General features: G+C 39.4%; 1 protein-coding gene across 4 annotated transcripts in view; it reads right to left on the bottom strand.

Annotated features, from left to right (window-relative positions):
- LOC127414794 (inositol 1,4,5-trisphosphate receptor type 3-like) overlaps positions 1 to 27,419 on the bottom strand; it is a 73,984-nt gene that overhangs the window by 29,742 nt on the left and 16,823 nt on the right. For all 4 annotated transcript variants that reach the window (XM_051653096.1, XM_051653097.1, XM_051653095.1 and 1 more), the window contains 22 exons: positions 26,437 to 26,556; positions 26,129 to 26,311; positions 25,660 to 25,911; positions 24,378 to 24,522; positions 24,113 to 24,260; positions 15,227 to 15,420; positions 15,014 to 15,134; positions 14,657 to 14,711; positions 14,383 to 14,548; positions 12,908 to 13,084; positions 12,675 to 12,752; positions 12,326 to 12,445; positions 12,095 to 12,217; positions 9,932 to 10,132; positions 9,574 to 9,825; positions 7,534 to 7,659; positions 7,219 to 7,344; positions 6,874 to 6,994; positions 6,475 to 6,656; positions 6,184 to 6,332; positions 639 to 747; positions 189 to 276 (listed from right to left, as the gene is read on the bottom strand). In XM_051653096.1, coding sequence (XP_051509056.1) covers positions 189 to 276; positions 639 to 747; positions 6,184 to 6,332; positions 6,475 to 6,656; positions 6,874 to 6,994; positions 7,219 to 7,344; positions 7,534 to 7,659; positions 9,574 to 9,825; positions 9,932 to 10,132; positions 12,095 to 12,217; positions 12,326 to 12,445; positions 12,675 to 12,752; positions 12,908 to 13,084; positions 14,383 to 14,548; positions 14,657 to 14,711; positions 15,014 to 15,134; positions 15,227 to 15,420; positions 24,113 to 24,260; positions 24,378 to 24,522; positions 25,660 to 25,911; positions 26,129 to 26,311; positions 26,437 to 26,556 — 3,236 coding nt within the window. The remainder of the gene's footprint in view (positions 1 to 188; positions 277 to 638; positions 748 to 6,183; positions 6,333 to 6,474; positions 6,657 to 6,873; positions 6,995 to 7,218; positions 7,345 to 7,533; positions 7,660 to 9,573; positions 9,826 to 9,931; positions 10,133 to 12,094; positions 12,218 to 12,325; positions 12,446 to 12,674; positions 12,753 to 12,907; positions 13,085 to 14,382; positions 14,549 to 14,656; positions 14,712 to 15,013; positions 15,135 to 15,226; positions 15,421 to 24,112; positions 24,261 to 24,377; positions 24,523 to 25,659; positions 25,912 to 26,128; positions 26,312 to 26,436; positions 26,557 to 27,419) is intronic.

Genomic DNA, 27,419 nt, shown 5'->3' with positions numbered 1-27,419 from the left:
ACATACACACACATATCATCATACATCATGCACTAAACATAGATAAGCCCACACAGATGTGTTTCATGTTTATCCTGTTACCTTGTTACACAGTGTTATGCAATCTGGAGTTATTATTATTTGTATTATTCAATGCATTTCTCATCAGAGTTTGTGTAGTATTTATGGGTATTTTTATGTAAAATTACCTCCCCCATGTTCAGCAAGTTCTACCTTCAAGTTCTTTTTGTTGTTGAAGAGGTAGTTGTGGAGCAACACCTTTCTCAAGGTGAAGCCCTGCAAAAGACAGCATTGACTTCATAGATAAACACACTCATTCATGTTTATCAAAAAAAGGACATTCCTTTTATTTCTATTGTTCTTAAATGTAGGAAGTTATATTTACTACAAATCTTACCAATAAATGTAAACTTTCTGAAATGTTTAGACATGAACAGAGACATTATTTATAGACATCTTGGTAAACAATTCTATCATTTGGATTACATGACAACATATGTGGACAGCAATTTTGTCCCCAAAAGTACTGCAATGTTAAAACATGCACAAAAGTACACTAATACACCATTTCAAAGGAATAGTTTAATGCAAAAATGTTGATGATTCCGAAACACCCCAGGGCACTTCTTTAGTCTCACCTTCTCATCGAAGTCCAGGTCGCGAATAAGCATTTCCTGTAGAGTTCTTAGGACTTTGATACAAAGCTTCTCATCTGAGCTCATCAGGGACTTGGTGTGCTGAATCAATCTGCACAAACACGCAAACATATTCACAACCATACATATAGAAACAACAGCATGATGGAATCTAACCTCTGTGTTGTTATTTTTGACTGAATGAACTTTTAAATATAAACAAGCCCGAAATACACCGGGGACTCTTATTTTGAAATGAAGGAGACTTTGCACCATTACAATGCAATATACACTCACTGAGCACTTTATTAGGAACACTATGGTCCTAATAAAGTGCCTGGCATGGTCTTCTGCTGTTGTAGCCCATCTGCCTCAAGGTTCGATGTGTTGTGCATTCTGAGATGCTATTCCGCTCACTACAATTGTACAGAGTGGTTATCTGAGTTACCATAGTCTTTCTGTCAACTTGAACCAGTCTGGCCATTCTCCGTTGACCTCTGACATCAACAAGGTGTTTCCGTCTGCAGGACTGCTGCTCACTGGATGTTTTTTGTTTTTTGGCACCATTCTGGGTAAACTCTAGAGACTGTTGTGCGTGAAAATCCCAGGAGATCAGCAGTTATAGAAATAATAATTTATAATTTTAATTTATAATTTATAATTATATTTATTTATCACACATTATACATTTGCACATATACAGTGAAATTCTTTTTTTCACATATCCCAGCTAAGCTGGGGTCAGAGTGCAGGGTCAGAAATACTCAAACCAGTCCATCTGGCATCAACAATCATGTTGTTGGTGCCAGAAGGGTCCCTCTCAGCTCAAAATCACATTAAAACACACATAAATCTTGTAGGTAACAAATGTCTAATTATATGTCTGGCTATTCATGTTTCATATAATTGAAAATGTCTCAGTGTGACTGGTAAGAAGGTCTCATTACCTTAACGGTAAAATACATGATAACAGTTTTGAGAATTTAGAGGAATTCTGACCAATTCTGAGGGCGTCCCTTCCTCCTATATGCAGATAAGGTGTGACCCCAGGACTTCCAAACCTATTCATCCCTGAATTCTTATTGTCATTCCATTTGGTTGTGGTCTGAGTATTTAAGGAAACTTAGTACATTGTTCATTGGAATCTGTAGACAGAAATCACCCGTAGTTTCAAACTATGTACTTTGCTGAAGTCAGGCATGCATCTCTTACTCTTTAAGATTCATCTTTGAGCATTAGATGTTTTATATTGATTATTTCTGAATTGATTAATTATGTAATTGGCTTGATACTTATTTACCTGACTAATAAATTGTTAAACTTTATTCTATTCTGAAATTCTTGTCTTTAGTAGATTATGTTAAGTCCTTGTTGACACAAATCTGTGATCAGTGTTAGTACAAACTAATGGCTCAGCGTTGATAGAGCTTTGGGCATGTCTTCTGAGACCTTAGCTTTCTGGATAACTATTTAGCATTAACTAAGTGTACCTAGACTGTAGGGACTAAATATAATCATTATTTAAATCAACAAAATGTTGGTCGACCCACCTAAATAATGTTAGTCATTACCTCTGATTACTGTAAACATTATTCCGGCCAAGGATGCATAGGAAACTATGGAGACTAATTAAAAGTACTATCCAGATATGATAGCATTGGTCGGCCAATCCAGATAGTATTATGCACTCCTTCGGGCTGAGAGTAGTGTTATTTTAATTAAGTGTATGCAGATCTAGGGGAACTAAACAAAACTATTATTCAGATAAAAGTATGCAGGGAGCAACTTGTCCGAATAGTATTAGTCAATTACCTCTGGATAATGACCACGTATAACCCAGCCAGTGCGTAGACTCTATTAACAGGAATCCAAATGAACGAGTGCAATGTAAAAGTATAGAATTAACTAGAATATTCAAGTATCCAAATCTAGATAAGATCTCAATTGATGATCAATAATAATTGGAATCTCAACCTAAATTTGAGGTCTAATACAATTGGTGTCAGATTAAACTATTAATGGAGTCAGATTCGGTCTTAACTAAATCAAATAGTCATGACGCTACCGCCACACGCGCATGAAAAAGATGAACGCGCAGATACCTTCACAGCTTTGCTGGATTCCGCCATTAGGCCAGCGAGGTGGCATTTTTACACATGCCACAGTCGAAATCACTGAGATCAAATTTTTTTGACCTATTCTGATGGTTTATGTGAACATTAACTGAAGCTCCTGATCCTTATCTGCATGACTGTATTGCACTGCTGTCACACAACTGGCTGATTAGATAATCGCATGAATAAGTAGGTGAACAGGTGTTCCTAATAAAGTGCTCAGTGAGTGTAAAGGTGAAAAGTCTCCATTTCAAAATAAGAGTCCCTGGTATAAGTCCTCAGGATTTACTATTTATAGGTATGTGTTTGTGTAAAATGAACATTTTTGTTTTATTCTATAAAGTACTGACAACATTTCTCCCAAATTCCAAATAAAATATTGTAATTTAGAGCATTTATTTGCAGATGATGACAACTGGTCAGAATAACAAAAAAGATGCAGTGTTTTCAGACTTCGAATAATGCAAAGAAAACATGTTCATATTCATTTTTAAACAACACAATACTAATGTTTTAACTTAGGAAGAATTAATGCGTCTTGGCATGCTCTCTACCAGTCTTTCACATTGCTGTTGGGTGACTTTATGCCTCTCCTGGCGCAAAAATTCAAGCAGCTCGGCTTTGTTTGATGGCTTGTGGCCATCCATCTACATCTTTTATCACATTTCAGATCCTCCACCTGGTCATCAAATGGTTAGATGGAGACCTGGAGAGGCCTTCAAGCCACAGTGTCTCGCACCCACTGTGAAATTTGGTGGAGGATCGGTGATGATCTGGGGGTGCTTCAGCAAGGCTGGAATCGGGCAGATTCATCTTTACGAAGGACACATGAATCAAACCACATACAAGGTTATCCTGGAAATAAACTTGCTTCTATCTGCTCTCAAAATGTTCCCCAACTCTGTTAATTGTTTTTTCCAGCAGGACTATGCTCCATTCCACACAGCCAGGTCAATCAAGGTGTGGATGGAGGACTACCGGATCAAGACCATTCTTCTCTGCAGATCCTCTCAAGCTCTGTCAGGTTGGATGAGGACTGTCATCGGTGGACAGCCATTTTCAGGTCTCTCCAGAGATGTTAGATTGGGTTCAAGTCCGGGATCTGGCTGGGCCACTCAAGGACATTCACAGAGTTGTCTCTAAGCCACTCTTGCATTGTCTTGGCTGTGTGCTTAGGGTCATTGTCCTATTGGAAGGTGAACCTTCAGCCCAGTCTGAGGTCCTGAGCATTGTGGACCAAGTTTTCATTAAGGATATCTCTGTATTTTGCTGCATTCAGCTTTCCTTATACCCTGACCAGTCCCCCAGTCCCTGCCGCTGAAAAATACACCCACAGCATGATGCTACCACCACCATGCTTTACCGTTGGGATGGTATTGCGCAGGTGATGAACAGTGCCTGGTTTCCTCCAAACATGACAGTTGGAATTGAGGCCAAACAGTTCAATCTTCATTTTATCACAGTCTGAGAGTCCTTTAGGCACTTTTTTGCAATTCCATGAGGGCTTTCATGTGTCTTGCACTGAGGAGAGGCCTCCGTCTGGCTACCCTGCCATAAAGCCCAGATCGGTGGAGTGCTGCAGTGATGGTTGTCCTACTGCAAGTTTCTCCCATCTCCACACATGATCTCTGGAGCTCAACCAGAGTGACCATCTGGTTCTGATGCTCAGTTTGGCCTGGTGGCCAGCTCTAGGAGGAGTCCTAATTGTTCCATTTAAGAATTATGGACGCCACTGTGCTCTTGGGAACCTTCAATGCAGCCACTAATTTTTTGTAGCCTTCCCCAGATCTGTGCCACGACACAATCCTGTCTGTGAGCTCTGCAGGCAGTTCCTTTGACCTCATGGCTTGGTTTTTGCTCTGATATGCATTTTCAGCTGTGAGACCTTATATAGACAGGTGTGTGCCTTTCCAAATCATGTCCAATCAATTGAATTTGCCACAGGTGGACTCCAATCAAAGTGTAGAAACATCTCAAAGATGATCCAGAGCAATGGGATGCACTGGAGCTATATTTCAAGTGTCAAGGCAAAGGGTCTGAATCCTTATGTCAATGTGATATTTCAAGTTTTTTCTTTTTAATAAATCTGCAAAGTTATCAAAAATCTGGTTTTTGCTTTGTCATTATGGGGAATGGAGTGTAGACTGATGTGAAAAAAAATAATTTAAAGCATTTTAGCGGGGGCCTGGGTATCTCAGCAAGTAAAGACGCTGACTACCGCACCTACAGTCACAAGTTCGAATCCAGGGCGTGCTGAGTGACTCCAGTCAGGCTTCCTAAGCAACCAATTGGCCCCGTTGCTAGGGTGGGTAGAGTCATGTTGGGTTAACCTCATCGTGGTCACTATAATGTGGCTCTCGCTCTCAGTGGGGTGCGTGGTGAGTTGTGCGTGGATGCAACAGAGAATAGCGTGAGCCTCCACACGCGCTAGGTCTCCGCGGTAACGCGCTCAACAAACCATATGATAAGATGCGCGGATTGACTGTCTCAGACACGGAGGCAACTGAGAGTCGTCCTCCGCCACCTGAATTGAGGTGAGTCACTATGCCACCACGAGGACCTAGAGCGCATTAGGAAATGGGCATACCAAATTGGGGAGAAAAGGGGAGAAAATAAAAAAATAAAAAAACATTTTAGCAAAAGGCTGCAACATTACAAAATGGGAAAGCAATGAAGGTGTCTGAATACTTTCTGAATTCACTATATAAATATGCATTAAAGTGAGAATAAAAATATGGATGAATATTGACAATGATGAAAGATTTAGATACAGCAAATCCCCATGAGGTGTCAGTGATTGTTTTTATTTCACCTCTAGAGGCCGCTGTTATACTGTAGAGCCAAGCCGTTCTAACTGTACACTCCCCCAGTGCTGACCACAGAGGAACATGGAGAAATATGTTTTACTTTGTTTTTTGTTTTTTTAAACTATCAGCACAGATTTTGGCCACTAACCAAAAGTTCCGAAATGCAACTATCAACATTGATTAATCGGTAAAACCGATATATCGGTTTAGCTCTATTTGTAACTATTTAAAAGTGCGTACATCAACTATTCTGCCCTACAAAGGCAAAACCCAGTAATCACAGCAACACTGAAACTGAGAAAAATGGCTTCAAAGTTACTTGGTTGTAATGTAAATTTTGTAGGTACTGCAAAGTACTCTGCAAAGTACTCTGCGAAATGTCTCTGAGTCTGAGCATAGTTGAGTCAAACTTGTCTGTCACAGGACCGATCATAGTCTAAGAGAATTTTCGGTCTATAATTACATTTTGACCAAATGTGTAGTAACTATGTTTTGCTTTTGCATGGCAAAGTGTTAATCAATTGAGCACTATATCACGTAGGTTTGTTACCAAAAACCTTAATAAGCTATAACAAGCTTTATAGGACAGTCTTTGGTCAAGTCACAGGTTAAACATCAGTAACTCACTTAGATATGAAGCCTCCTGATTCACAGCGTGTTCGAGCATCTGTGCCTTCCAGGAACAACAGTTCAGGCTGATGCAGCACATCCACCAGCACTGACAGCTCTGCATTCACCAATGGCATCAGACGTTCCTCCAGTGCATTAGTGATATCCTAACAGCAGAGTGTAACATTTAAAGACAATTAAAGCCACACACACACAAACATTTAAAGAGTAATATTTATAAAAATAGGACACAAACAACTGATTTAAGCCTAACCCATGGTGTCATATGTTTTGCAGACACACACACACCTGTAGTTTCTCAATTATGTTTTTGTAGTCCCAGGGGTTACTGGGAGCAGCAGGTCGTGTGAGGCGTGACAAGTTTTTACTGATGTTGCTGGAGCGGGACAGTGTGCCGGAGTTGCTGTGACTCAACATCATGCTGACATGAGCCTCTAATTCCACCGGAAGAGGGATGGAACGACTCTTTGCTGGAAGAATAGCCACAAAAAGAAATACTGAAATATGCTTGCCTATAAAGGGGCCATATCATATATTTGTTTAAATTTTAATTTCCCCTATGAGATCCACTTGTCATGCACAGAAACAATGTACTTACAATGTGCAATACTTTATGTAAACAATGAGCGTGTGTGCTTTAAATCTTGTTTAAATAGGGGAAACTATGTTTAAGGAAGACTGATTTACTCGTCACTGCCAGAGTTCGGATGCAGGCCTCTACTTGGACTTTCTGCAGTGGTTGCAGCCAGGGACAGTCTAACAGACGCATAGTAGACTGCAGGAGCTGCTTTACTGTGGTGTGATGAGCCTAAATAGGATAAAAACATTAATCCAATGATCCGTTAATTAATCAACAGCCAATATCCTTTCCATTTGTATTGTATTAAATTAATAAAATGCAGCGCTTCTGCATTTACAGGCTACTGAAAGTATGATGGAATCATTAAACAAAGAATAATTAGTGGCATTCACAGACAATGAAGATGTGGCAGAGAACGGAAATAATACTATGAAAGACTGATGATGCTTCACCTCTGTGCTGGTGCTGTTCTCTGAAAAGGGAGAGCTGAAGAAGGCATTTATAGTGTCTAAAACCACCTGAATCACGTACTTCTCCAGCACGGGGTCTGACATACGTCTCTCACGGTTAGAACACACCTGGAATTTCAATAACACAAGGAGAATTGGATTGAAATAACAATGAAGAAATTAAACCCCACTCAGAACAAACAATAATTTCATACAGTACATACTGAAACTCTCTCTCTCTCTCTCATATATATATATATATATATATATATATATATATATATATATATATATATATATATATTATAGTAGTCCTACCCTGGCCATATCTGTAGTGAAGTCCTCAAACAGCTTCCAGATGTGGTTGCTAGTGTAGATCTCCTTCATTTCCACTTCTGTGTCTACGTAGCAGTGGTTCACAAAGTTTACATAGGCAATTTTCACCTGTAAGACATAGAAGAGTTTCTTAACCAAATGCATTCATTGGCTTTTGCAACTCATAAATCAGACGTAATCCTTTAGGATAAGAGAAAAAATATATTTGCATTTCCTAAAAGAAATAAGTGCTTGCAAGACAGCAAAAAACAGTGGTAACGCTTATGGTTAAATAGATGCAAAAAAGACCAATCACAATTCATATGTGAATATTACAGTGATGTCAGCGCTAAGTGTTATTTAAAATTTCTAACTTTAACCCTTAAGGCTCGGATGGCCTGCGAGAAAAAAATATATAATTATCAAAATATTAATAACTACAGTTTTGACCAACGCAAAATAGGTATTCTTTTAAAGCTTAGAAGCTCTACTTTACAATGCATGTAGGCATTATGACCAAAACTGAACAAGTGCTTTGAAATTTGCAGACAAATCAGAAGTGTTCCGTTTTGATAATTTTGGTAAAAACATCAAACTCATCAAATAGCCATGTATCATATGTTGTTGGAAAGCTCTTAAAGAGTAGAATACAATCAGCCTATTTGTTTTACTCACATAAAAATAAAAATAAAGTGAGTAACAGCTAAGTATATGTCTTTGACATCCATGTTTCATGTGAACAAGTGTTGCTAATATGCCACGTTTTTGCTTATAACTTCACAAAAAATAAACGGAACATAAAATGCCACATACCATTACATAGAGGATCTTTAAAATTAGCCCACACGCAATGTAATTGCATAGATCATTAGATAACCCACACGAAGCACAATGTGCACACAGCATCTGGCTATCTGGCATCTTGCAGTCTGCTTTCCAGGATCAGATGACATCATCGGAAATGTTGTGGCGTTATGGAATGCTAAACCAATCAGACAGGGTTCAGATTACTCCAACCAGGGGTGCTAGTCCTCCATATCTGGGCAGTGAGTCATGTGATCCATCCATAATTACATATGACCACCAGGAGGTGGCGCCAAGTACTTGACACAGACACAATGATGACTCAAATGGCACAGAATGAAACTTATTCTGTGAAATCTCATTACTAAAATTATTTCTGCATGCTATGCATACCTTAAGTCAATGTTTTTGTATGTATAATTAGTTCTTATTTACAATTAGTGTGTTTTATTTGTTTGGAGAGGCTTTTGGACACTTGGAGACATTTTTGGACACTAGCATAAATTATTTTTGTTACGCTAGAACTTTTGAATGCTTTGTCATATCAACACAAAATGTTACTCAGTTACAGGTGACATGAACAAAACAAAAGTTTTTCAGAGCCACCTTATTTACACCCTGAGTTATATAATGTCAAATCAGAAAAAATAAAAGTACATTTTGGGCTTAAGTTTTTTTATGATATTTCAGCAGTTTCTTAGGCTCATAATTTATCAATCTAAATCACACATTTTTTTATAAAAGATTTCTTTTACACCAAACACTTGACACTCCTGATTGTTTTTTTTTTTTTTTTTTTTTTGGCCTTTTGTAGGCTTTTTAATGACAGAGTTAGTGGAGAGGAGAAAGGAAATAATAGGGGAGAAGAGTGGGAATAGGATTGGGAAAGGACCTCACAAGCCAGGACTCGAACTTGGGTCACCCGCAATGCATCAGCACTACATGTCATGAGCACAGCCCACTAGGCTATGGCTCTGACTGTTTTGTTTTTTTTTAATAAGCTTTTAATTTTGGGTATACCACTGAAACAGGAAATCAGAGCTTAAAAGTTAATCTTAATTTCTTAAAAATTATAATGCTTATAAAATCATGCCTAGATAGTACATCTTAGACTTATCAAAGTTAATCAGAGGAATTTCAATATACTCTAGTGCTCACCTTGCAAGCACTGTAATTAAGAAACATGACATTTTGTGTAATAAGTAGTGAACATTAAATTTTTTACCATCAGCCATTTACCTCTGTGATGCAGTCTTCATGAGTGATTACTCTCACCATGTCCTCTAGGGGCAGCAGAGATGTGCACTTAATCTCAGTGTAGACGTTTTTGCCCTCAGCACATGCAGCCAGAAGTTCTACCAGAGAAATATGATAACGCAGAGCGCTGTTCTCCTGCACCCCCTCCCTTGACTGCGTCATCAGATCCAACATGGTGGCAAATGACGTCTTATCATTGTAGAAGACGACCACATCATCACCTGCACTTGTGAGCTAATAGTGAATAGAGATGTCATCTCACACCGGTGATGTTTTACACCGTGTATTTACTGTATACTGTGCACTGCAAGGTTTCTGTATTTTGGTCACAATCACAAACCTCAGTCATGATCATGTCTTGACATTTCTTCACATATTTGCCCTCAGCCTTAATAATGGTGTGCAGGAAGTTGAGGTACTGAATATGGCGGCCGTGTGTGGCCAGGCAGTGGATAAAATGATGCAACACAGACTCACTGATCTCAGAACAGAGCTGGTAATTATTACTGAAAATGTGCTGCATTGTCTCTGCCTCTAGGAGCTGAGAAAAAACACAACACAGCACGATTTAAGAAGGGATACAGCAAAGAAAACAACGAAAAGCTGGTGAGACAAGATGAGTGAGAGATGAAGAGAACAAAAGACATTTAAACATTTGCTTCTGTGAATACATATCCTGGTACACATTATTACCTAACACATTATACATCCTCCAGGGCACTATTTACTATGTTTTCCATCTAGTGCATAACATACAGTGGCCCCTAAAGAATTTGGATACTTGAGACACATTTTAAAATGTATAAAAATCTTTGCATTATAAAACAAAATATCAAGCCAAGTGTTATTTATTCATTTTAAAGAACAAAAGTACAAGCAAACTTTTCAGGTAAAACATTTAACAAAAAAAAAAGTTTGTTAGGTTTCAAATTATAAAAAAATATTCATATATTGTACTAAACACCGATGAGCCAAAACATTATGACCACCTGCCTAATATGCTGTTGGTCCTCCGCGTGCCACAAAAACAAGACCCCTGAAGACTCTACAAGACCCCTGAAGACTCTACGAGACCCCTGAAGGTGTCTTATGGTATCTGGCACCAAGACATTAGCAGCAGATCCTTCAAGTCCTGTAAGTTGCGAGGTGGAGCCGCCGTGGATCGGACTTGTTGGTCCAGCACATCCCATAGATGTTCAATCGGATTGAGATCTGGGGAATTTGGAAGCCAGGGCAACACCTTGAACTCATTCAGCACTGTGGCAGGGTGCATTATCATGCGGAAAGAAGCCACTGTCATTTCTCACTGCCACTAGGAATACCATTGCCATGATGGGGTGTACCTGGTCTGCAACGATATTAAGGTAGGTGGCACATGTCAAATTGACTTCCACATGAATGGCCGGACCCAGGGTTTCCCAGCAGAACATTGCCCAGAGCATCACACTCCCTCCACGGCTTCTCGTCTTCCCACAGTTCATCCTGGTGCCATCACTTCCCCAGGTAAATGGCGCACACATTCATGGCCGTCCACATGATGTAAAAGAAAACGGGACTCACCGGACCAGGCGACCTTCTTCCACTGCTCCAAGGTCCACTTCCAATGCTAGTGTGCCCATTTTAGGCATTTGGACGTGGACAGGGGTCATCATGGGCACTCTGATCGGTCTGTGGCTATGCAGCCCCAGGGTGCAATGCACTGTGTGTTGTGACACATTCCTCCCGTAACTATCATAAACATCTTCTGTGACTTGTGCCACAATAGACCTTCTGTCGGTTCGGACAAGACAGTATAGCCTTCGTTGCCCTTGTGCATCAATGAGCTTTGGTTGCCCAATACCCTGTTGATGGTTTGTGGTATGTCCCTCCTCGGACCACTGTTGGTAGGTACTCACCACTGCTGACCAGGAGCACCCCACAAGCCTTGCCATTTCAGAGATGTGCTGACCAAGTCGTCTGGGCATATAATTTGGCCCTTGTCAAAGTCGCTCAGGTCTTTACTCCTGCCCATTTCTCCTGCATTCAACATGTTAACTACGAGAACTGATTGTTCACTTACCATCTAATCTACCAACACCTTGACATGTGGCCTTGTTAGGAGATGATCTGTGTTATTTACTTCACCTGTGAGTGGTCATAATGTTTTGGCTCATCAGTGTATATATTGTTTAAAATGAAGACAAAACTTATTTGGACACTTTCTGGATACCAAACCTGGTGGAGCATGTCCATTGTTAATTTGATAAACTACACTTGTGGTTACTCTGCTAAGACACCTGTGTGAACTTGACTTCATAAATCCTAGACTAAAATCACCTTTGGTTCAAAGTCATTGAAAATCTGTCTCAGAAAATTGAAGTTAGTATCTTTTATTTCCAGTTAGATGCCACTTGCATTGATATTTTGTATCTAATGCAAAGACATTCTGACATGTCAAAAAGAGTCCAATTGATTTGTGGGGTCACTATTTGTACTATAAGAGATCCTGTGTGATTGCACTCACCCCAGGGGTAAGAAAGAGGTTAAGATGTTTATGGAGGAGGGCCTGATTCTCCAGATTCCCTGTGCAGAACTTCTGCAGGAACAGGTGTGTGTACTTAATGATCTCCTGCATTTTGGTGTCAGTCTGTTAACAGGAAAATCAAGTGTTTAGTGAGGGATATGACCTGGAAGAGCAGCACCGTTTCATATCTACCACAGATCTTATCTGTGTCATTTCAAAAAGATCACAAACCCGATCATAGGAGATCTGCAACAGGTCCAGCATCACTTTGTGGGCGCCCATGTTCTTCAGTAGCCTTTGTTGCTTCTTAAATACACCTGAACTGCACATTTTATTCAGCCGCTCCAGGATCTAGGGATCAGAAAGATTTAACACTGGTTTCTTCATTCATTCTATATTTCGGAAGAATTTATCTGTCGTTCCAACATACTGTAGTGGGGTCCAAAAGTCTGAGACCATTAGTGAAATGCAACTTTCCAGGTCTAAATTAGATTTTGAATCCCAGATTTTCAATGTGGCCTCACCCTTTTGGATCCCACTGTTTAAGTACAGTCAGAAGAGAACTGAACACATTATGAACCTCTTTGACGTTCTGGTAGCTTTCATTGCTCTTTTCCACCTTCTGTTTCTTAGCAATTGTGTCCTCCTCTGGAGGTGGCTGCAAGAGAAAGAAAAGAGAAATGATCCTTCTTTCACCCAATTATTGCGTTATACTGTACACAATGATATAATGCTAAAAGATTGCTGTGCAGTCATAAAGTTCTCCATGGGACACTACAGAGATTCCCCAACATTCCCTAGTGGATGCCTCACCTCTGCAGGCTCTTTTTTGTCCTTCTTGTCTTTTTTGTCTTTCTTTCCATCTCCTCCAGAGCTGCTTTTCTTAATGACCCAAAGCTCTGACTTCTCCACCATGGTGCGCAGAAGATCCAGATCGTGTTTTATGTGTTTGTAGTTGTCTACATCCTGAGCTGAAATGAGGAGCTGGAGCTGAGAAAAAAAACAAAAAAAAAACTCACTAATATCAGCCATTGTCATGTATAAAATAGAATACATATTAGGGCTGGGTAAATTTAAGATTTTCCGATGCATCGCAATCTTCATTTAAACGATCTCGATATCGATTCTTAAATCCCCAGATCAATCTTAAACTCTATGTGGCAACCTTCTACTATGCAAGTAAATCATTTGCATGTGCAACCAAATCTCATGCTATGCAACTAAAAGAGTCTATGATTATCCACTGGTTGGTAAATGTTCAGATTTCATTTACCAGTGATTGAGTAGTATAGTGGAGAAGAAGTTATTAGCACAGAGGTCCTTTTACTGCGTGTTGACAGTAAAAGTTTTGTTTAACTCGTCCTGTGTGTCCAAAGACGAGATCCACAGATCCATATGTCATTGTATAATGTCTCTTTTAATACCCTTTCTGTTTTCTACCGTCAGTTGTTGATTAAAAACAACAACAAAAAAAGAAACACTGAATTTAATCAACAAGGATGCGCTAAAGAAATTATGCACGTCTTCTCTAGTTATATGTGCTTGACAGTACCGAATAAGCACATGTTGGAAGACATGAAGACATTGATGGAATAGACTGAATTTGAACATTTTTCAAAAGCTAAAATGTGACCAATTTGATGAAAAACTGATAAAGTATAATTTGTAAAATGTATATTTTCGAATCGTTCCTTGAAGGGTTGTCTAGAAGGTTCCTTTATAAATTAAGAGCTTTAGCTGAGAGAGAATTTATTTTATATGTAAGCCAAATTGACACTACAACAGAAATGTACCCATATGAATCAATATCGAATCAAATCGAGATCGGAATCTGATAGAATCGAAAGCTTGTGAATCGAAAACTTGTATCAATACCCAGCCCTAATGCAAATGCATAAAACAAATGCATATTTCTCTGAAGAGAGATGCAAGATGTCCTGATGTACCAGTGTGATTGCATTACGACCACCAGAGAGAGTGCCCTTGACTACTGTGGCACAAAATGGCACTGGAAATATTTTGTGAATACTTTTAATTTATCAGACAATTAAAAGCAGTTTTTAAGAGTTGGTCAGATCACCTTTCACAATTCTAAGTGGCTATTATTGGTTATTTGTATCATTGATTATCGGTTGTCATTATTGTCTCGGAAATTCCATATCTGTACATCTTTTTAAAAAAAAGTTTACACCTGCATTTTGCAAATCTGAGAATGTGCTTGTCTGGGCACACTTTTTCCATCTTATTCAAGCCTGTTTGTGTTTGTTTCAGTGGGCTGTACATTCTACCTGTTTAAAGGTTTGTAGGACTTCCTGTCTTTGACTAAAATGTTTGAAGAGCAACTGCAAGGCCCCAGATACCAGTGGAGGGTAGTCGTGCATGATGAGGTGGATCAGAACACGCAGAAACATTCGCCCGCCCTCATCATCTACCTCCAGAATGCTGTTCCCTTTACTGCAGGTTCAGAGAAAATGTCAATAAGGTCACAAATGGTAAATACAATCCTAATGATCCATATTTTTTTATTTTTTTATTAATTGAATGAATTGTCTATTAGCATACCCGATTCCAAACATGGCTTCTGCCTGCTCTCCAATTTGTTGGAGGTTGATGGAAGCTGTTGAATGTAATAATAAATAAAGAAGAATTTAGAAGAATATAAAAAATACATATAGAATAGGAAGATCAATCTTTCAATCAGACATGAATTTTTCCTCATTTAAAAAAGTTTTACACAAAGAAATGAGTATTACTTTTGAAAAATATGTTTAAAATCACGTCCACTTGTATAATGATGAAGACTCCAGTAATATCAGCCTATACATAGCCTTATAAAAGCTGTTTTATGTATGTATCTGGAAACTCTGTTGCTATACATGCAGCTTGATTACCACTCAAGTTCCTTTGAACAGTAGTTACCCTCATGCTCCGTATAATGTGTTGCATCTGCATCACCCATAGGATAGACCTCTACAAACTCCTTCTTGAAGACGGACAGTAGGAAGGAGAGGCGATAGTCCAGCCTTACACTGAGAATAAACTAAGGAAAACCAGAAGTTGTTTTAGATGTTTCCAACTATGACAACACAATGCAGTTTCATCATAAACATCTTCATCTATGGATGTGCCTACCTGTAATATCTCCAGGATCTTCAGTTTGGTGTCCATGACAGTGATGTCCTGTGTGTCAATGCTGTCTTTACTGCCAGCCTGGCTGTCTAAAGCGCCAGGGCGACCAGGGCCGGCAAAAACTGACTGCTTCCTGCTCAGCACCATGGTGGACATCATCTGCCCCATGCCATGGATGGAGCGCCTGACATTTATTCCTTGTAAGAAAGATTCAAGATAAAAGAAGCATTTTACTCACCATTTTGGAACATTGACAATGTAATTCTAGCAGGTTTGGTTCTGTCTTTGTGGATCCAACATAAATTATTAATATATAGAGTGGCACCTAAAAGTATTCGGACACTTTAAAGAATATTCCAGGTTTAATACAAGTTGAGCTCAATGGAAAGCATTTGTGGCATAATGTTGATTACCACAAAAAATTGCTTTGACCCGCCCCGTCTTCTCTTTTTTTTTTTTTTTTTTTTTAAAAAAAGCAAAAATCGAAGTTACAGTGAGGCACTTACAATGGAAGTGAATGAGGCCATTTTTTGGAGGGTTTAAAGGGTTATACAAGCACTTACATGAGTTCTTCTGTTAAAACTTGTGTATTTTTTTGAGTTGTTGTTTAAATCGACATTTTTACAATCGTTTTAGTGTTTACAGCGTTACGCCGTCATGAAAACGAAGTTGTCAAATTGGATATAACTTCACACAAAAGGTTAGTAAGTGATTTTATCACACTTAAATCATGTTAACAGGCACATTGTCTTGTGGCTATACTTTTGAAACAGTGAGTACTTTAAGGTTTACGGACTGGCACCATTCACTTCCACTGTAAGCGCCTCACTGTAACCCTGATTTAAACTTTTGCTTTTGTAAAGTAGGGGAGGAAAGGAGGGGAAGGTCAATTTTTGTGATTAACATTTTGACACAAATGCTGTTGTTTGAGTTTAACTTGTATTGAACCCGGAATATTCCTTTAAGTCACATTTGCACACAGGTGTCCATGCAGAGCAACCACAGGTGAGGTTTATCAGTATTTGAACAGAATTTATTGTTTAGCATTTAAAACTTTTAATTTGAAATTGGAAAACAATTTCTGACTAACAGTTTTTATTGATTCACACAATTGACAAAGAAAAGCAAAACATATATTCACAGAATCAACATTTAACCCCCATTATTCCCTTTCCCCTTCCCAATCCCCAACACCACCCCCACCCTGACCCTCAACAAATATCCCTGTTGTCATACTTGAATACACACACACACACACACACACACACACACACACACACACACAAAAATAAAAATATATTTAAAAAAATAAAAATAATAACACATATTTAAAACCACACTTCACTCTCCACTGTCCCTCCCCGAGAGCCCTCCAAAAAGGCCAAGTAGCTGTCCCATTTTTTATTAAATGAATCTAGCTTGCCTAGCCTTCTACATGACATTTCCTCGAATGCCGCCACCCTCCCCATCTCTGTGCACCACTCTTGAAATGAGGGCACTCCAGCTGACTTCCATCCCCTAAGAACAATCTGTCTGCCAATCATACCACTGACTAGGACCCAATTTTTTATATATTTATCTCCTATATTAATGACTGCCTCATCGCCTAAAATACAGAGTCTGGGGCAAAATGAAATTTGAGTGCCCAAAATGTCACACATAAAACTCGGAACCCTCAATCAAAATTCTTGGATATTAACACACCACCAAAAAAAAAAAAAAATGGTTTGTCTCTCCATCTTCTGATTGGCATTGCCAGCAGGTGGGTGTGTCTTTCAGACCAAGCCTATACAATCTAGAGGGGGTCCAATAGAATCTATGTAAAATCTTAAATTGCAAATTGCAATATTTTAACATCTGGATCAGGGAAATTGGACGGTATCTCTTACACTTGCTTGGATTTTTGTCCTTTTTAAAAATCAGACTGATCCGGGCTTGTGTCATGGTTGGCGGAAGCTTTCCATTCTTTAATGATTCCATATAAAATTCTAGCAAGTGTGGAGCCAGTTCTGTAGCATAAGATCTAAAAAATTCAGCAGCAAAGCCGTCTGGCCCCAGAGCCTTGCCTGTGAGCAAGGCCTTAATTACCTCACCAAACTCCTCCAAGTTTATCTCAGAATCAAGAGAATTTTTTTGCTCAGCCGACAGTTTAGGAAGTTATAATGGTTCCACAAAGTTTCTAAAATCCTCTTCAGTAGACAAAGATGTGGAACTATAAAGATAGAGTTCTTTAAAAGCCTTATTAATATCAGTGGTCTAGCAGATTTCACTGAGGGAGTGGTAGAAAAAGACTCTCTTTGTTTTATATATCTAGACAGAGTTTTCCTGCTTTGTCCCCCAACTCAAAGTATGACTGTCTTGCCCTGAATAGCCAAAACTCCACCTTCCGCGACAAAATAGTATTATATCTGTATTTCAATCAGGTCAATTCTCTGAGGCCATTAGACAACATTCGGTGCTTCAGCTCTGCCTTGGCACTTTTAATATTCTCTTCCAATTCCACAAGTACTTGTGCTTTGGTTTTTCTGATGAAAGCGGCATACTGTATAATCCAGCCCCTAAGAACTGCCTTAAGTGCCTCCCAAGCCACGCCCATAGAGGATACTGAGGACCAGTTGGTCTCCATATAGACACTGATTTCAACCTTTAGCATTTGTTGGAATTCTGGATTTTGCAAGAGGGATACATTAAAGCACCAACTACAGTTGTGCTCAAAAGTTTGCATACCCTGGCAGAAATTGTGAAATTTTGGCATTGATTTTGAAAATATGACTGATCATGCAAAAAAATTTAAGGATAGTGATCATATGAAGCCATTTATTATCACATAGTTGTTTGGCTCCTTTTTAAATCATAATGATTACAGAAATCACCCAAATGGCCCATATCAAAAGTTTACATACCCATGTTTGGCCTTGTTACAGACACACAAGGTGACACACACAGGTTTAAATGGCAATTAAAGGTTAATTTCCCACACCTGTGGCTTTTTAAATTGCAATTAGTGTCTGTGTATAAACAGTCAATGAGTTTGTTAGCTCTCACGTGGATGCACTGAAAAGTTTCATTGTGGACTTTAGGAGAAACACCCCAACACTGACCCCCCTCACCATTCTAAACAGCACTGTGGCAGTAGTGGAATCATTCAGGTTCCTGGGCACAACCATCTCACAGGACCTGAAGTGGGAAACCCACATTGACTCCACTGTGAAAAAGGCCCAGCAGAGGTTATACTTCCTTCGCCAGCTGAGGAAATTCAACCTGCACAGGCGCTGCTGATACAGTTTTACTCAGCAGTCATTGAGTCTGTCCTCTGCACTTCAATAACTGTCTGGTTTGGTTCAGCTACGAAATCAGACATCAGAAGACTACAAAGGACAGTTCGGCAAATCTAAATACAAATCAGTTATATACAGTGCAAGGCAATGTAATGGCAGAAGAGGTAGGATGTGTTGGATAATATAAAAAGACTAAGATGTGTATTGCACATTAATTATTGCTCAAAGGGGCAGTTTTAACTGTTCATGAGATGGACAGCCTGGGGGAAAAAACTGTTTCTGTGCCTGACGGTTCTGGTGCTCAGAGCTCTGAAGCGTCGGCCAGAAGGCAACAGTTCAAAAACATAGTGGGCAGGGTGAGTGGGGTCCAGAGTGATTTTTCCAAACGTTTTCCTCACTCTGGAAGTGTATAGTTCTTGAAGGTAGGGCAGGGGGCAACCAATAATCCTCTCAGCAGTCCGAACTGTCCTTTGTAGTCTTCTGATATCCGATTTCATAGCTGAACCAAACCAGAGAGTTTTAGAAGTGCAGAGGACAGACTAAATGACTGCTGAGTAGAACTGTATTCCTTCCTCATCTGGCGAAGGAAGTACAACCTCTGCTGGGCCTTTTTTGCAATGGAGTCAATGTGGGTTTCCCACTTAAGGTCATGTGAGATGGTAGTGCCCAGGAACCTGAATGACTCCACTGCTGCCATAGTGCTGTTTAGAATGGTGAGGTGGGACATTGTTGGGGGGGGTTCCTCCTAAATTCCACAATTATCTCCACCGTTTTGAGCATGTTCAGCTCAAGGTTGTTTTGACTGCACCAGACAGCCAGCTGTTTAACCTCCCTTCTGTATGCAGACTCATTGTCATCTCAGATGAGGCCGATGATAGTGGTGTCATCTGCAAACTTCAGGAGCTTGACAGAGGGGTCCTTGGCAATGCAGTCGTTGGTGTAGAGGGAGAAGAGTAGTAGGGAGAGCACAAATCCCTGGGGGCACCAGTGCTTATTGTACAGGTGCTGGAAGTGAATTTCCCCTGTCTCACAAGCTGCTGCCTGTCTGTCAGATACCTGGTAATCCACTGACAGATAGACGTGGGAACAGAGAGTTGGTGTAATTTAGTCCGGAGAATAGCTGGGATGATGGTGTTGAAAGCCGAACTGAAGTCCACAAAAAGGATCCTTGCATATGTCCCTGGTCTGTCCAGATGTTGCAGGATATGATGCAATCCCATGTTGACTGCAACATCCACAGACCTGTTTGCTCGATAAGCAAATTGAAGGGGATCTAGAAAGGGTCCAGTGATGTCCTTCAGGTGGGCCAACACCAGTCTCTCAAATGACTTCATAACCACAGATGTCAGGTCTGCAGTCATTAAGTCCTGTGATTTTTGGTTTCTTTGGGATGGGGATGATAGTGGAACGTTTGAAGCAGCATGGAACTTCACACTGCTCCAGTGATCTATTGAAGATCTATGTGAAGATGATGATTAAAAAAATATCAGCAATTATGATTTTTGTCATAATTATATAGCCCTAAGATAAACTATTTCTCTTGGTTCATGGTATCTAATGGTCAGGACTCAAGCAAGAGACACAAACTCACAAATGCCACCCTAGAGAAAAAGAGAGAGAGAGATACCAAGAAAGAAGTATTCACAATAGATAAGAAAGATTGTCTTGTTCTTTTCATTGCCTTAAATAAGAGTTTGTACCTTTAAGGCAGAGGCCCAGAATACAGTTGTGCTCAAAAGTTTGCATACCTTGGCAGAAATTGTGAAATTTTGGCATTGATTTTGAAAATATGACTGATCATGCAAAAAAACTGTATTTTATTTAAGGATAGTGATTATATGAAGCCATTTATTATCACATAGTTGTTTGGCTCCTTTTTAAATCATAATGATAACAGAAATCATTTACATACCCTTGAATGTTTGGCCTTGTTACAGACACACAAGGTGACACACACAGGTTTAAATGGCAATTAAAGGTTAATTTCCTACAACTGTGGCTTTTTAAATTGCAATTAGTGTCTGTGTATAAATAGTCAATGAGTTTGTTAGCTCTCACGTGGATGCACTGAGCAGGCTAGATACTGAGCCATGGGGAGCAGAAAAGAACTGTCAAAAGACCTGCATAACAAGGTAATGGAACTTTATAAAGAATATGATGGAAAAGGATATAAAAAGATATTCAAAGTCTTGAAAATGCCAGTCAGTAATGTTCAATCACTTATTAAGAAGTGGAAATTTCAGGGATCTCTTGATACCAAGCCAAGGTCAGGTAGACCAAGAAAGATTTCAGCCACAACTGCCAGAAGAATTGTTCAGGATACAAAGAAAAACCCACAGGTAACCTCAGGAGAAATACAGGCTGCTCTGGAAAAAGATGGTGTAGTTGTTTCAAGGAGCACAATACGACGATACTTGAACAAAAATGAGCTGCATGGTCGAGTTGCCAGAAAGAATCCTTTACTGCGCCAATGCCACAAAAAAGCCCGGTTACAATATGCCCAACAACACCTTGACATGCCTCACAGCTTCTGGCACACTGTAATTTGGAGTGATGAGACCAAAATAGAGCTTTATGGTCAAAACCATAAGTGCTCTTTTTGGAGAGGGGTCAACAAGGCCTATAGTGAAAAGAATACCATCCCCACTGTGAAGCATGGTGGTGGCTCACTGATGTTTTGGGGGGGGGGAGGGGGCTGGGTTGAGCTCTAAAGGCACGGGGAATCTTGTGAAAATTTATGGCAAGATGAATGCAACATGTTATCAGAAAATACTGGCAGACAATTTGCATTCTTCTACATGAAAGCTGTGCATGGGATGCTCTTGGACTTTCCAGCACGACAATGACCCTAAGCACAAGGCCAAGTTGACCCTTCAGTGGTTACAGCAGAAAAAGGTGAAGGTTCTGGAGTGGCCATCACAGTCTCCTGACCTTAATATCATCGAGCCACTCTGGGGAGATATCAAACGTGCAGTTCATGCAAGACGACCAAAGACTTTGCATGACCTGGAGGCATTCTGCCAAGACAAATGGGCAGCTATACCACCTGCAAGAATTTGGGGCCTCATAGACAACTATTACAAAACACTGCACACTGTCATTGATGCTAAAAGGGGCAATACACAGTATTAAGAACTAAAGGTATGCAGACTTTTGAACAGGGGTCATTTCACTTTTTTCTTTGTTGCCATGTTTTGTTTTATGATTGTGCCATTCTTTTATAACCTACAGTTGAATATGAATCCCATAAGAAATAAAAGAAATGTGTTTTGCCTGCTCACTCATGCTTTCTTTAAAAATGGTACATATATTACCATTTCTCCAAGGGTATGCAAACTTTTGAGCACAACTATATATGATTTCCTTTTCTTCATATGTGGCAACACCTCTAAACTCACCAGGGCATGATCTGGCACCAAAATGTTTCCAATTGAGCAATCAACGACAGTTTAAATGTGGGACATGGATATACAAAAAAAAAAAAAAAAATCTATTCTAGAGCAAATCTTATGGACTGATGAAAAACATGTATAGTCCCTACCAGATGGGTTAAAAAGCCTCCAAATATCTGTAAGACCAAGATTTTTACACATCCTGTGAAGCGTCAGTGTTGCTCTAAGGGGCTTGCACACTTTTGCTTCACAATGATCAAGGACTGAGTCCATCAAAAGATTAAAGGCTCTTCCCAATATTATATCATAAGGGGTGCCAGCGGCTTGCAACATCCTTTCAAGATCTTTAAAAAAGCCCTGATCATCGACGTTAGGTGCATAAATATTAGCCAAAATAAGACTTTGTCCCTGAATTTTAGCTAAAACAATAATGACTCTTCCTAATTTATCTTTACTCTCTTTGAGACATTTTAATTGTAGATGTTTATTTATCAGTGTAATGACTCCCCTGCTCTTACTCAAGCCAGCACTATAAAAAACATGCCCACCCCATATCTTTCCAAATTTTTGCGGAGAAAGATTTCTTGAAGAAACATTACATCATATTTCTTACGCTTAAGAAGAGAAACAACCCTCCTTTTTATGGGGTGTCCCAACCCATTCACATTCCATGTGGAGAGAGACAATCCACTCATATTAACATTTGACATATAAGAAAAAATAGATTGTGTATCAAAGACAAGATTATAAAGACCACATTCCAACATTAGTGTAACAATCAAACCCCGAACATCCCATAGAACAAAAAACAAAACAAAAAAACAGAAAAAAAGAAAAACATTTAATGATTAACCCCGCGCATGACAGTGCCAACTGGCGTCCATCCCTCCAAACTCAAACAGTCCAGGTACGCCTACGAGAACCCCCGCGACAACTTTGCCGTCGGATTGCTCAAGTCCGGTGTTTCTATACACATTTTGTGAGACAGAATTAAACAGCAAAAGATAATCTACAAAACAAACTCCAGCCAATAGGCAGAATAAACACAAAGAGCATGTAGATTCATCCATAAAACTGTCCTGAAGGTGTGTTATTCTATAAAATAAACTCCAGCCGCTAGGCGGAACCAGCACAAAAAGAACGCGCAGATTCTTCGAACAGTCAAACGAGTTCAGTGTGCCGGTCCACCCGGCCGCAACGTGAGCACCACATCACGATCCACTCACTCCATTGACTTTATGAAGGACATCGCTTGCAGGGGCATGTGAATGTTTTATGGCCAACCTTAGCATCTATTCTCAATTTGGCCAGGAATATCAGTACAAAAGCGACCTTCCGTTGATGTAAAAGTTTCTTGCATTCCTTGAATCTATCACATTTCTCACTTGTCAAGTTCGCAAAGTCTAGGAACAAGAAAATGCTGTGGTTCTTCCAAGAAAAAAAGGGCTTGCTCGATTTCCAGCTTATGGCCTGCTATGTCGAGCAGACTCGGAAAGAGCCCGTCCAGGAATTCCACCATATTCTGTCCCTCCACTCCCTCCAGAACTCCCACGATACAGACGTTATTCTGCCGGCTACGGTTTTCCATGTCCTCCAACTTCTCCCAGACATGCTCCAATTCCACCTTGGTCGCTAGCGGATTAGCAGATAATTCCCTCTCTGATGACTCCAGATAATCTATCCGTTTCTCGACATCCCCCACTCTTGTAACCACATCAGTAAATTTCGTCTCCATGGCAGTGATCGATCGACGTATCACAGCAAGATCCTCCAAATCAGCAACGACCTTCGTCAGCATTGCCAACATGTTCAACATCTCTCTCCACATTTCCCGAATCTCTCGGACCAAATCGACTCCCTGGTCTGCAACCTGCTCAGGAAGCACGTAAGTGTCTTTTAATGTCTCCAGAGCCTGAGGATTTTGAATTCTTTGACATATTGTCCTCCTAGAACAGTTCTCATTGGTTTATGTCATTAAAAGGTATTAAAACTAGCAAAGTGTGCAGAGCTCGCTATTCACACGTCCGATCCTCGCAGGGCGTCACGTGACTCCGAAATTTTAAAACAATTTCAAATTAATTCTACATTGCAATGACATTCAGATATCTGTAATGCAATTTAAGTGTCCGAATGCTTTTTGTGGCCACTGTAAATCTGAACTGCATGAAATATGGAATGAATTGAATTGTTGTATGAAATATTGTATGAAAAATACTTACCACTGCCATCATCACTACTAAACATGGGATTGATGGCAGCAGGGTTCGGAGTGCAGTCTATGATTCCCAGGAGAGTGCGAGTCAATCTCAGGAGCTCGAAAAAACTGTAGAACCCAAAGTAGATGAGATGCCTTGCCAAGCTCACCACCTACAAAACAAGGTCAATAAAGCACCTTAAAATACATATAGTGTCATTTGGAAATGTTAGTGTTAAAAAAAAGCATGTTGTCTTGTTTCATTTTGATAACAATATATAAAACTGTACCTCATATGTTAGCTTGTTTTTCTCCTCATTGGCAAAAGGCAGGTCATCATTGAGAACATTGTTGAGGTACTCCTCCATAAAAGCCATCGTATTGGCAAACTTGTTCTTTTTATTGTCTCTTGAATAGTCCATGTGAGAATCGTAACTAGAAAAAAATTACAAATACCAGGATTAAGTAGTGACTTTGATATCAAAAATTCGTCAATTATTGTTTGATATCAAATGAATTTTTGTGAAAAAAAATTACATTAAAAGGAATACAGTAGTTCTCCCAAAAATTCTCTCATCATTTACTCACCACCATGCCATACCAGACGTGAATGACTTTCTTTCTTCTGCTGAACACAAACAAAGATTTTTAGAAAAATATTTCAGCTCTGTAGGTCCATACAATGCAAGAAAATTGGTACCAAAATCTTTAAGCTACAAAAAGCACATCAATGCAGCATAAAAGTAATAAATATAACTCCAGTGGTTAAATCTGTATGTTCAGAAGCAACATGATAAGTGTGGGTGAGAATCAGATAAATATTTAAGCCCTTTTTTACTATTAATCTCCACTTTGACTTTCACATTTTTCTTCATTAGTTTTTGGAGATTCATATTCTTTGTGCATATTGCCACCTACTGGGCAGGGAGGAGAATTTATAGAAAAAAACACTTAATTATTGACCTGTTTCTCATCCACACCTATCATATCGCTTCTGAAGATAGATTTAACCACAGGAGCTTCAAAGTTTTGGTACCCATTCACTTGTATTGTGAGGACCTACAGAACTGAGATATTGTTCTAAAAATCTTTGTTTGTGTTAAGCAGAAGAGAGAAAGTCATACACATATGTGATGACATGAGGGTGAGTAAATGATGAGAGAATTATTGTTTTTTGGTGAAATATCGCTTTAAGTTGTATTTTACAAGCAAAACTAAAGTTTTTAAGTGCCCATCTAAAGGTTTTACTGACCCTCCTACAATAAAAAGGTCTAGTTGACCCAAACATTAAATCTGTTGTCATTTTCTCACCCTCATGTCATTCAAAACCCTTGACTATCTTTCTTAAATAGAACACGAGGAGAAATTTGAAGAATGTTTCTCTTCCACACAATGAAAGTGAATGGTAACATTCTGCCTAACATCATCTTTCGTGTTCCACAGAAGAAAGAAAGTAATATGGGTTCATTTTACATGACATTTTACATATGAGTGTAAACTGTCTTTACAAAGCTGAGTATCCTAAGAAAATGTAAAAAAATTATAGGTGAAGGAGTGAGTATGTTAACACACTCTTTTATGCTGATAGAGGTAGGGATCTCTGTCCACAAGCGAGCAAACTTGATGGGTGTCACAAGCTCCTGAGGGTCACGGTCAACGTGTGCATGTAGCATGAGTCTACAGAAAGATGCCCGCAGATCAAAGGGAAGCGTCTCATCCATCATACAGAGCGAGATCAGCTCCACATCCAGCTGCTTTGAGATCTCATCTATGGCCAGATACTGCCGATCAAAACACATTCGTGCAAACAGCTTGAGCTGGTACCTGGAGAGAAACAATATTTTTTAAAGCCATGTAACTGCTGGCACTGTCCAGCAATAATATGTAAGGGATAACATACAGCCGGTTGGTCATTATCGCAAAATAGGCATTACATAAAAATATTCATGCTCAATGCTATGATCAATTGGGATCAAGTATTCCAGGGAGCCATGTAATAAACTGTTATTTAGAAGTTCTTTGTTATTTCTCTTTCCAGTACCTGTAATAAGTTAGCACATTTTCATCATGCACATTCCCTTGACGGGCCTCTTGGGCAAGCTGCCGAATGCTCTTCTCATGTGTCTCATTCGCCTTATCAGACCAGATCAGCCAAACTTCATCATCCTCTCCAAACTCTTCCAGGTACTCAGAGGTGTGCTGAACCTCTTTAGGGGCCCGTCGCCTTCATTAACACAAAAAATCATATACAAAAGCACACCACACAATACAGACATACACACAAGCAGAATAACAGCCTCTTTGTTGCCCAGGTATGATATCGCAATTGTTGTAGATTTGGCAACTTACTCTGTTTTCATGAGAATATCCTGGTTCTTGGCGTCCAGCACACACTTACAGATCAGCTCTTGAGTCACTGCAATCGCAACATTATTGGACACACAGAGGTCTGAAAGATAGTCCAGAAACCTAGAAACCAAAACATAAACTGCATGGAACAGCATTCACAGACAATCAGATTTGGAAATGTTATATTATCAGCCCAATCTCATGAACATTACGAGACCATGGCAACATTTTTGCAAAACAAAATTACGTGCTTAATTTTAAGTTTCACTGCAGTTTCCCAGTGAAATGTCCAGTGGGGGGTGCCAAAAGCAAATGAAATGGTGTCATAATCAGGCAAGGTTTTTAAGGTGAATGCTATGGAATTAATTATGTGCCATTGGGATTTGAACTTGCATTTTAGGACTTGAATTTGACCATGTTTACTTGAACAACCTGTCTCAACTTAGAAATGTTCTTTAACTGATACAAACAAGACTGAACTAACTTCCTGATGTGATATTCAAAATGTAAATGTGTGTCAAAGTAGATGCCCAAATTTCTCACCACCTGCTGAATATTCAGGACCACCTGTCTAAGGGCTGACTCAATCTGACTTTTCATGACCGATTATGACAACCCCTGTTTTATCAGAATTTAACTGCAGAAAATTACATGCCATCCAATTTGTTATATCTGCTATATAATCTTGAAGAACATTTAAACTAGACAGATCATTGGGATTCAACGACAAGTATAACTGTAGGTCATCTGCATAGCAATGAAAATGTATGTTGTACTTTCGAATCACAGAACCAAGAGGTAACATATATAGAGAAAACAAAATTGGTCCTAACAAGGATCCTTGCGGAACACCACAATTCATTTTTGAAGAGAGGACATCTCATCTCCAACAGACACTACAAAATTCCTATTTGACAAATAAGAAACAAACAAGTCTAAAGCCACCTCAGATATTCCCACCCTTCTCTTTAATGTATCAATTA

This window comes from Myxocyprinus asiaticus, chromosome 24 (assembly GCF_019703515.2).
Source record: "Myxocyprinus asiaticus isolate MX2 ecotype Aquarium Trade chromosome 24, UBuf_Myxa_2, whole genome shotgun sequence".
NCBI classification, from domain to species: domain Eukaryota; kingdom Metazoa; phylum Chordata; class Actinopteri; order Cypriniformes; family Catostomidae; genus Myxocyprinus; species Myxocyprinus asiaticus.
This window is presented reverse-complemented; position numbering and strand designations above follow the sequence as displayed.